The sequence below is a fragment of the Salvelinus namaycush genome, chromosome 11 (genome assembly GCF_016432855.1).
Source record: "Salvelinus namaycush isolate Seneca chromosome 11, SaNama_1.0, whole genome shotgun sequence".
NCBI lineage: Eukaryota > Metazoa > Chordata > Actinopteri > Salmoniformes > Salmonidae > Salvelinus > Salvelinus namaycush.
The window spans coordinates 3,699,313-3,711,485 of NC_052317.1; the positions used below are offsets into that span (position 1 = coordinate 3,699,313).

At 39.5% G+C, this 12,173-nt stretch overlaps 1 protein-coding gene across 1 annotated transcript in view; it reads right to left on the minus strand.

Moving 5' to 3' along the window:
* adcy8 (adenylate cyclase 8 (brain)) overlaps positions 1–12,173 on the minus strand; it is a 194,489-nt gene that overhangs the window by 21,698 nt on the left and 160,618 nt on the right. The window contains exon 13 of the mRNA XM_039004483.1: positions 11,380–11,458. Within this exon, the coding sequence (XP_038860411.1) occupies positions 11,380–11,458 (79 nt within the window). The remainder of the gene's footprint in view (positions 1–11,379; positions 11,459–12,173) is intronic.

Below are 12,173 nucleotides of genomic sequence, written 5' to 3' on the forward strand. Positions count from 1 at the left end.
TCTCTCACAGTTGAAGTGTATCTATGATAAAAATGACAGACCTCTACATGCTTTGTAAGTAGGAAAACCTGCAAAATCGGCAGTGTATCAAATACTTGTTCTCCCCACTGTATATGAAATACAAATCAGCCTATACTTAAATCATGTTTCTAGTCCATTGCATAATTACAATGTGTAATCATTGACGTCCCAGGAACGGTAAATAATGTTGAAGTGTATAACTGTAATACATACATGCAGGCACAACATCATTCAAATAATTGCGTTTGATACACCTGGTATTGGATGTGACTAAAAAAAACTTGCTAAATAGCGATTTTCGTAAATTATCTTTATGACAAAAAAATATGCACAATCGATCGTCTCTACATTAACTAACATATTCTTCTCAATGTATTTTTTTTGCTTGACTCATTATGACGTTATAATTAATTACATTTGCTTCCACCGTAATGTTTTGTCAGCCATCTTTGCTGAAAAAAGTCACCAGGGACGGGTGGCTCGCGTCAAATTCCTCATCGGAACCACTCGATACGATTGGTCATATAAAAACCTTGGGACCCAAATGCATAATGAGTGCTCTACCTCTTCCTTGCGGTGGTCTGGAGCAATGAAGCCATGACGCTGGGTACCTCTAAATCCCGCAGTGTAAGCTCGCAACTTTTAAAGGAGGAACCACTGTATTCACGTCACCAAATAATTTATTAAAACACACTGTTTTGCAACTGTACTGATGGCGCAAAAGCTATGACAGGGAGACATAGTGGAGTGGTAACGCGTGTGCAAACAGTTGCTCCTGACGCCACTTGGGTACATGCAGCATCCACCGAGAGGCTCTTGCTGCCAAGGGAATACCTGACAGCTTGAAAGACGTTCTGGACACTACAGTGAAAATGATTAACTTTGTTAAACCAAGGCCCCTGAACTATCGTGTATTTTCTGCATAATGCAATGACATGGGCAGCGACCATGTAACGCTTTTACAACATACAGAAGTGCGCTGGTTCTTAAGGGGCAAAGTATTGACATGTTTTTAAAGTTTTCTTTACTTACCGATATCTGAACAAGAGAGCCTCATCGAAATTGCAACAAGCAGTTCTGTGAAAATTGAATTTAATCAGAAGCCACTGCCAGATTTCTGGACAGGGCTGCGCTCAGAGTTTCTTGCCTTGGCAAATCGCACTGTCAAGACACTGATGCCCTTTACAACCACGTACCTATGTGAGAGTGGATTCTCGGCCCTCACTAGCATGAAAACTAAATACAGGCACAGACTTTGTGTGGAAAATTATTTAAGACTGAGACTATCTCCAATACAAAACAAACATTGCAGAGTTATGTGCATCCTTTCAAGCACACCCTTCTCATTAACCTGTGGTAAGTTATTCACAATTTTTGATGAACAAATAAGGTTTTATATGTAAGATTGCTAAATAAAGAGCAAAATTATTGATTATTATAATATTATTATTTGTGCCCTGGTCCTATTAGAGCTCTTTGTCACTTCCCACGAGCCGGGTTGTGACAAAAACTCACACTCATTCTTCTGTTTTAATAAATGTATCATATAGTGTGTGTGTGGCAGGCTTACAATGATGGGTCTAGAGTTTCAAGTTACTTGGTGTCCACATCACCAACGAACTGTCATGGTCCAAACACACCAAGACAGTTGTGAAGAGGGCACAACAAAACCCCCTCAAGATTTGGCATGGGTCCCCAGATCCTCCAAAAGTTATACAACTGCCCCATCGAGAGCATCCTGTCCGGTTGCATCACCGCTTGGTATGGCAACTGCTCAGCATCTGACTGTAAGGTGCTACAGAGGGTAGTGCCACTGGGGCCAATCTTCCTGCCATCCAGGACCTATATAAATAGGTGGCGTCAGAGGAAAGCTCATAAAATTGTCAGAGACTCCAGTCACCCTAGTCATAGACTGTTTTCTCTGCTACCGCACAGCAAGCGGTACCGGAGCTCCAAGTCTAGGACCAAAAGGCTCCTTAACAGCTTCTACCCCCAAGCCATAAGACTGCTGAACAATTAATCAAATGGCCACTAGACTATTTAAATTCACACCCCCCCCCCCATTTTTTTGTACACTGATGCTACTCACTGTTTATTATCTATAAATAGTCACTTCACCCCTATCTACATGTACAAATTACCTCAATTAACCTGTACCCCCGCACACTGACTCTGTACCGGTACCCCCTGTATATAGCCTCGTTATTGTTCGTTTATTGTGTTACTTTTTATAATTTTTTACTTTAGTTAATTTGGTAAATATTTTCTTAACTCTTCTTGATCTGCACTGTTGGTTAAAGGCTTGTAAGTAAGCATTTCACGTAAGGTCTACACTTGTTGTATTCGGGCATGTGACAAATAAAGTTTGATTTGATTTAATTAAACTTCTGCATAATGGAACAGTATTTCATGAACTCTACAGTGGAATAAATAATATGTTGATATGCTTCAGTTTGCTGCCATATGACTGGTTTTACATTTGTCTCTAGCAATATTAAGGTACAATACATCTATAACAAGTGTCATTTATATTTACAATTCCCTTATTCTAACAGATTACTCATTTACCTAGGTCTAATCAATTTATTGATTTTTTTAAATTTAGTTTACCTTTATTTAACTAGGCAAGTCAGTTAAGAACAAATTCTTATTTTCAATGACGGCCTAGGAACAGTGGGTTAACTGCCTTGTTCAGGGGCAGAATGTAACAACTTTTCCTCTTCTTCTGACGAGGAGTAAGAGATATCGGACCAATTTGCAGCTTGGTAAGTGTCCATTTTAATATGTAAAACTGAACACTACAAAAATACAAAATAACAAAGTGAAAGAACAAACGAAAATCGAAACAGTCCCGTATGGTGCAAACACAGACACAGGAAACAACCACCCACAAAACACAATAGACAACAGGCTACCTAAATATGGCTCCCAATCAGAGACAACAACTAACACCTGCCTCTGATTGAGAACCATACTAGGCCAAACACATAGAAATAGAACAACAGAACAAAACATAGAAAAAACAACATAGAATGCCCACACCAACTCACGCCCTGACCAAACTAAAATAAAGACATAAAAAAGGAACTAAGGTCAGAACGTGACACAGAACGACAGATTTTTACCTTGACAGCTCGGGGATTTGATCTTGCAACCTTTCGGTTACTAGTCCAACGCTCTAACCACTAGGCTACCTGCCGCCCAATAGCGCTTATCAAGTTGTAAATTACAGTTAATGGAGAATGGTGTTATTTCTATTGGAAACATTTTTAGTAGATGCTTTTTCCACTTGGAACCGGCGCGAAGAAACCTTATTCATGTTTTTTTCGCGCGTAAAGGTGGTGGAAATATTAGAGAATTAAGTCAAGATCAGAAAATTGAGTATCTGTAGACACATCTCTGCCACACCTTCATTTATTAGATCTCCACCCAAAACAAATAGCAGGTGAATAGCGCGCTATTCTCATGCTAAAGTTCAAGGTTAGAATACGCATAGAGAGAAAAGTGCATAAAAAGGGAATTACGTACCATTTACACGCTCTTAACTCGGGTCGGAATCGGGCAATTCATGAATTAGTCCAAAAAAGATTTGATAAATTATTGGGGGAAAAAATCTCCAAGAGAACACAGAATTGATTCTAATGAGGAACACAAATTGCTTTTCCGAATGAACAATTAATGCTGAGTAATTTGCATTAATTTGTGACACACAAATTGGTGCCCTGTTTCATTATTCACCCAGCCGAGTCGTTCAAGATTGATGTCGAAATTGGATGTTTATCTATGTCCTGAGGACGTTGGGAAATGCCTTCAAAACAGGTTAATAGGGGCAAATGTGAGCGCTATTACCATTGAGTAATCCAATACTCTGGATCAGAAGGTTGCGTGTTCGATCCCTGTCGTGGACACTGGTTTTACATTTTTGTTTTTAACACAAATTGTCACCATCTAACTGAGCAGCAGCAGTAAGAGAGCTCCTCCTAAAATGTGATTATTTTTAATAAATTATTTAGTTTTTAGTGAACAGTTTTGGTTGTTTCTCCACATCTGGAGATATCAGTAGATCTTTTTATTTTGAGAAGATTGTTTAATTTTGAGAGAGATTTTGAGAGATTGATCAACCTGGCTCTGAAAGCTAGCTAATTCACTAAGGTCATCATGGACATCTGGTAAGAAGCAACAAGGGCGTGATTGAGGGACGAAGACATAAGGACAATGATAAGGAAAAGGGAATTGATGTGGAAGATTTCAAGAGGATTTCTAAAGGAAAGACAATAAAAGGCATTAAAAAGGAAACAAACAGAAAAGCACATGAAGGTGAGGTAAGATTGTTCTGGACATTGTAATTGATGTGTGTGGTGGTGGTGGGGGGGGGGGGGGGGGGGGTCTATTAAACTATATGCTACATGGACTATAGAATTTTAAGACCCCTTCAAGTATCAGAAAAATATATACAAAAAAATATTTTATGAAACATTTTATTTGGCCTTACTACTATTAGCTCATGCAAATGCATTTAATAACACATTCACTACATGCAACAACAGATTTTCGCCCCAAAACATATAAAAGGAAGCTTCTTCTTAAGTGTCTGTCCTATGTGAGAGACCTAAGATCAGGAAACGTGTTATTTGATTTGTACATGTATTTAACCCCCTTATTTTTGACACTACACAGTCTCTATATTTACAGTTAAGGTCGGAAGTTTACATACACCTTAGCCAAATACATTTCAACTCATTTATTCACAATTCCTGACATTTAATCCTAGTGAAAAGTCCCTGTCTTAGGTCAGTTAGGATCACCACTTTATTTTAAGAATGTGAAATGTCAGAAGTTTACATACACTCAATTAGTATTTGGTAGCAATGCCTTTAAATTGTTTAACTTGGGTTAAACGTTTCGGGCAGCCTTCCACAAGCTTCCCACAATAAGTTGGGTGAATTTTGGCCCATTCCTCCTGACAGAGCTGGTGTAAATGAGTCCGGTTTGTAAGGCCTCCTTGCTCGCACACGCTTTTTCAGTTCTGCCCACACATTTTCTATAGGATTGAGGTCAGGGCTTTGTGATGGCCACTCCAATACCTTAACTTTGTTGTCCTTAAAATATTTTTTCACAACTTTGGAAGTATGCTTGGGTTATTGCCGACTTGGAAGACCCATTTGCGACCAAGCTTTAACTTCCTGACTGATGTCTTGAGATGTTGCTTCAATATATCCACATAATTTTCCTGCCTCATGATGCCATCTATTTTGTGAAGTGCACCAGTCCCTCCTGCAGCAAAGCACCCCGACAACATGATGCTGCCACCCCCGTGCTTCACAGTTGGGATGGTGTTCTTCGGCTTGCAAGCCTCCCCCTTTTTCCTCCAAACATAACGATGGTCATTATGGCCAAACAGTTCTATTTTTGTTTCATCAGACCAGAGGACATTTCTCCAAAAAGTACAATCTTTGTCCCCATGTGCAGTTGCAAACCGTAGTCTGGCTTTTTTATGGCGGTTTTGGAGCAGTGGCTTCTTTCTTGCTTATCGGCTTTTCAGGTTATGTCGACATCGGACTCGTTTTACTGTGGATATAGATACTTTTGTACCTGTTTCCTCCAGCATCTTCACAAGGTCCTTTGCTGTTGTTCTGGGATTGATTTGCACTTTTCGATCCAAAGTACGTTCATCTCTAGGAGACAGAACGCGTTTCCTTCCTGAGCAGTATGACAGCTGCGTGGTCCCATGGTGTTTATACTTGCATACTATTGTTTGTACATATAAACGTGGTACCTTCAAGCATTTGGAAATTGCTCCCAAAGATGAACCAGACATTTGGAGGTCTACAATTTATTTTCTGAGGTCTTGGCTAATTTCTTTTGATTTTCCCATGATGTCAAGCAAAGAGGCACTGAGTTTGAAGGTAGGCCTTGAAATACATCCATAGGTACACCTTCAATTAACTCAAATGATGTCAATTGGCCTATCAGAAGCTTCTAAAGCCATGACATAATTTTCTGGAATTTTCCAAGCTGTTTAAAGGCACAGTCAACTTAGTGTATGTAAACTTCTGACCCGCTGGAATTGTGATACAGTGAATTAAAAGTGAAATAATCTGTTTGTAAACAATTGTTGGAAAATTACTTGTGTCAGGCACAAAGTAGATGTTCTAACCGACTTGCCCAAACTATAGTTTGTTAACAAGAAATTTGTGGAGTGGTTGAAAAACGAGTGACTCCAACCTAAGTGTATGTAAACTTCCGACTTCAACTGTATATTTAAAATAATCTATTTTATATATATATATATATATATATATATATATATATATATATATATATATATATATATATATATATATATATTGGGGATTAAAAATGTGCAGATAATTACATTGATAGAAGCCACAATCTATCTGCAATACTAAAGCTGATCTACACCCTAAACACATTTCATAAATACAATAAAATAAAATAAAAAGCTGTTGAGGGAAAATCCAGAGACATTGTTTGCTGATCATACCCTAATTGGAGAAAATAATACAATCTATGACCTGCTCTTCTACACTGAGCATACAGTGGTATTCTGCCTCATGTAGGCACTTTGGGCATGTTAGAAAGAGAGGAATGGTCGACAGATCTTGGTATTATGAACAGGAGCCTGAAAATAATCGACTCTGCACCATTGACACCTACAACAATGGCACCGTAATGATTCAAGGCCTAGAAGCTGAACTTGTCCTCTATATACATGCGTTTCCATCACACTGAAAGAGCCAGCAGACACCTTGAAAGAGAATGGCACTCCGATACACTTCAATCAGAAGACAGACCTGATAGGAAATCAGTTCATTCCAAAAGTCCCCCCACCCTCATATCTAACTAAGTCAACCTAGCAGACATGGAGAGTTACAACCTATCCCAGCTGTCCCAGGCCTTTGGGAGTATCTCCCTAGTGGAAGTAGAGGTGAATGAGCTTAATGGTGGGGTGACAGTTCTGAGGCAGGATAAGGAAGAGCTGAGAGAGAAACTGGCTATAGTCGAGAGCATCATGAGGAGAGAGGTAGCTGACATCAGGGAGGAGCTACAAAGGAAGTTGTCAGCAGTCGTAGAATTGCTACAATACAGAGACACCATCATCCACACTCTAAGAGAACCATTGGAACCTACCACAACCCTCATATCCCCTCATCGGCAGTACAACTTCTTCTCAAAGTGAACATCAGGAACTCACACAGACTCAGCACAAGAGGTCAGTAACCAGACCAAGAACAACTCCTCCTCCCACAACAGCTCCTCCCCAAGATCCTCACATCACAGCCCCAGAGCACCAGCGCCAGCAGAGCCATGCCAGGAATTCAACAAAAGGCCACCTGTGGTCTCCACCCCACCATACAAAACATCACTCCAGACACTACATCCCACAACAGCAGCACACAGGCAGAGCACTCTATGGTCTTCATTTTATGAGAAATTGCTATTCCCTGGCATGTTAGTCAGAAAGCTATAGTGCCGAAACAGCAAGTGCCATAACAAGTCTGTCAAGCAACAAATGAAATGGGGCCAAACATATTATAATTTACACAGGTGCTTATGATTTGATGGCAATGAGAGGAGAAGTTGCTCCTGCAATGCAGCAAGTGGCAGCCCGAGGCGCAAAGATGCCCTTCCACATTATACAGAGCAACAACGCTGAGCTGTCTAGAGGCTTTGTCACAGTGCTGTATCCCTCAGGGCAGTTGCCTTGGGCCGTTCCTCTTCTCTATTTTTACAAATGATTTGCCACTTGTCTTACATGAACCTAAAATGACTATGTATGCTGAGGATTACACACTTTACACATCAGCACCTACAGCCAGTGAGCTCACTGAGACTCTTAGCAAGGAGTTACTATCAGAATTGGTAATTAACAATAAACTGGTCTTAAATACATCTAAAACCAAAAGCAATGTACTTGGAACAAAGCATTCTCTTAGATCTACACCTCAACTGGAGTTGTGAATAAAGGGTGTGACCATTGAACAAGTTGAACTCCTAGGAGTAACATTGGATGGTCAGTTATCATGGTCAAGTCATATTGACAAAGTTGTTGTGGAGATGGGGAGGGGTATGTCTGTTATAAAAAGATTTTATGCATTTTTGACACAAAGATCAACTTTACTAGTTGTTGAGGTTTGATCAAGTCCCATCTTAATCACTGTCATACTGTAATATGATCATGTGCCGCAAAGAAAGACCTAGAAATGCTGCAGCTGGCTCAAAACAAAGCAGCACACCTTTCCCTTAACTGCACACACATCACTAACATCAGCAACATGCATGACTGTCTTTCATGGTTGAGGGTCGAGCGGTTTCTTCACGGAAACCAAACTAAAAACAGATTTAATGCGTCGCTCAGTTATGTACTTTACAGAGCCATGTCATCGTGTAATACTCTGCCATCAGCGGTTACTCCGGCCAAAAGAAAGTTTAACATTAAAAAACAGATTTTTAAAAAAACACATTGTATCACAGCGCCTCTCCTCTATTCTAAAATTCAAATTGAACAGTTGAGCTGACAAACGATTTGCACTGTTTCATTATGGCTTTAGTCATCAATATAGCAAAAGGGCAATATTGTATTAATGTAGTAGTGTGTCCGTCCCCCCTTAGAAAGCTATGACCTTTGGCTTTCACCTGGATTTGTTTGTCTGAGAAGAAAACTATTTTCAACCCATATGATCTAGTACACAATAAAAGTATAATAAAACATATACAAATATGAGGATATGATTATACACTTTTTTGGAATGAATAAACCTTTTCATACTTTATAAAATGTCCATACTGCATACTGGATCTGTGTTTGGAACATCTATTTAAAATATTTCACATTCTTGATACCAAACATATCATGACATTAGTAATAGTCAAAATCGATTAAAATTGTGAACGTTTAAATCAACATTTGGGCCATTTAAACATCATGCGCCCCTCCTATAGATAAGGAGAGAAGGACTTTGTAAAGAGCAATTTTTTTTCATTCTGAGCATAAGCAATGTGTCTGCAATGTTTAACTTCCACAGAAAATTACTTTTTTATCGTAGAGCTATTAAAGTTTTATATTTAGATCTGCCTGCTCAAGACAAATTCAGTGATTGCTTTGACATGTCTGTATCGGGAAGCAGTTGAGCTGGATAAATGTTTTTCTATGGACCGCCCCTTTGATGTAACGTTGCAATGAAGCGCTATAAATCGATGTAATGATGTGGTCAACCAGAGGGATGCAAATACAAGTTTATTCAACAGAGGACCTTTAAATGGTCCTAGGAAGGTCTGAATAGCTGTCTTCTGACAAAATGGTGGGAAATCGATAAAATAAGTAATGTGAACATATACAGTGCCAGTCAAAAGTTTGGACACACCTACTCATTCAAGGGTTTTTCTTTATTATTACTATTTTCTACATTGTAGAATAATAAGGAAGACATCAAAACTATGAAACAGCAGCACACATGGAATCGTGTAGTAAACAAAAAAGTGTAAAAAAAATCTGAATATATATATTTGAGATTTTAGATTATTCAAAGTAGCCATCCTTTGCCTTGATGAGGACAGCTTTGCACACTCTTGGCATTCTCTCAACCAGCTTCAACTGGAATGCTTTCCCAAAAGTCTTGAAAGAGTTCCCACATATGCTGAGCACTTGTTGGTTGCTTTTCCTTCACTCTGTGGTCCAACTCATCCACAACCATCTCAATTGGGTTGAGCTCGGGTGATTGTGGAGGCCAGGTCATCTGATGCAGCACTCCATCACTCTCCTTCTTGGTCAAATAGCCCTTACACAGCCTGGAGGTGTGTTTTGGGTCATTGCCCTGTTGAAAAACAAATGATAGTCCCACTAAGCGCAAACCAGATGGGATGGCGCATCGCTGCAGAATGGTGTGTTAGCCATGCTGGTTAAGTATGCCTTGAATTCTAAATAAATTAGTGACAGTGTCACCAAAAATGTATAATTTGGACTCAGATCAAAGGACAGATTTCCACCGGTCTAATGTCCATTGCTTGTGTTTCTTGGCCCAAGCAAGTCTCTTCTTCTTATTGGTGTCCTTTAGTAGTGGTTTCTTTGCAGCAAATACACCATGAAGGCCTGATTCTCCTCTGAACAGTTGATGTTGAGATGTGTCTGTTACTTGAACCCTGTGAACCATTTAGTTGGGCTGCAATCTGAGGTGCAGTTTACTCTAATGAACTTATCCTCTGCAGCAGAGTTAACTCTGGGTCTTCCTTTCCTGTGACGGGCCTCATGAGAACAAGTTTCATCATAGCGCTTGATGGTTTTTGCAACTGCACTTGAAGAAACATTCAAAGTTCTTGAAATGTTCCGCATTGACTGACCCTCATGTCTTAAAGTAACGATGGACTGTCATTTGTCTATGCTTAATTGAGCTGTTCTTGCCATAATATGGACTTGGTCTTTTACCAAATAGGGCTATCTTCCTCACAACACAAATGATTGGCTCTAACGCAATAAAAAGGAAAGAAGTTCCACAAATTAACTTTTAACAAGAGTTAATTAGCAGGGGCTTTGCAAACGGTTTATTAAGCCCTGGTCTGTGGTCTTTGTGTATAAATATCCAGCTACCTTAATTATAGTGTCTAACGAAGCTGGTACATCTGACTACATTCTGTCCATATTGATTTCATCGACATGGAAGTTTATCTAGAATTTGACAAAAGGTAATTTGATTTATTTCTATAACAATATACAACCACATACAGTATATCATTTTTCAAATACTGTTAATCTTTTTCTTATCAAAGATTCCTTTTCATTTGGCACACAGACCACAACGATCATATGTATAACTTTACATGTGAATCCTTCCAGTTTTCCAGGTAGATGCTGTCCTGTAAAGCATCAATTCCGAACTCACCACTTCGTCTCTCTGCCTTATCCATGCATCTAAAAACGTAACAGACGCTTTGACTCAACAAAACCGACAAGGCGCTGAAATCAAAGAAAGCCATTGACAAGAGTGTCTCAATGACATTGAAGATCTTCAAATGGGGGCATTTCTTTTTTCACTTTCATATGGCTACAGTACAAAGGATGTTGAATTATTCTCATCTCCCATCTGTCTCTGACCAGCGCAGACCAAGTGATCAAAGAGATCAAAGGATGCTATTCAGTAGATTGAGCTCAAAAGAAATGTGTCCTCCTCATCAGCTGCTGACTCTGTATATACCAGGAAGCACTTTTTTTTTAACCACATCTATCACACCCATAGTGCATTATTGGTTCTGTTACAAAACCATAACAGCTAATGTGTCTTTATAATAGGATTAGCTAATAACATAATGAATACATTAGTGAATATGCAACAATCATCTTACCTGCTGCCCGTGGTAAAATACAGCAAGGAGGAACATAGCCATCAGAAGCAAGGAGGTCTCTTTGGTCCCAAGGAAATTTCTGTGGAAACAAAACAGTTTCTATTACAACAAAAAGTTTTCAAAATAATTCTACTGAGGGAAAAAAGTTACAGAATAGTTAAAGTAGAGTAGACAGAATGCAATCCAAGACGTATTGTAAAATAGCAAAAGAGTAGGCAATGTTCCCGACGTTCACAGAGAATCGCAGTCACAGTAAACACTATGCAGTGCGCTTCCCTACAACCCGCCTGTACATTTAGTGTGTTCACTCAGGCCACTACTCCACTATCACATATTTACAATACAACATCCATGTGTTTGTGTGTTTAGAGTGCTTGTCTTATGTGTACGTGTGTCTGTGCATGTTATGTGTGTCTATTCACAGTCCCCGCTGTTCCATAAGGTGTATTTTTATCTGTTTGTTTTATATGATTCTACTGCTTCCATCAGTTACCTGATGTGGAATAGAGCCCCATGTAGCCATGGCTCTATGTAGTACTGTGCGCCTCACATAGTCTGTTCTTGACTTGGGGATTGTGAAGAGACCTTTGGTGGCGTGTCTTGTGGGGTATGCATGGGTGTCTGAGCTTTGTGACAGTGGTTTAAACAGACACCTCGGTGCATTCAGCATGTAAACACTTCTTACAAAAAATAGTAGTGATGAAGTCAATCTCTCCTCGACTTTGTGTACATTTAAGGGCCAGCCATGCTGCCCTGTTCTGAGCCAATTGTAATGTTCTGAGGTCCACCTTTGT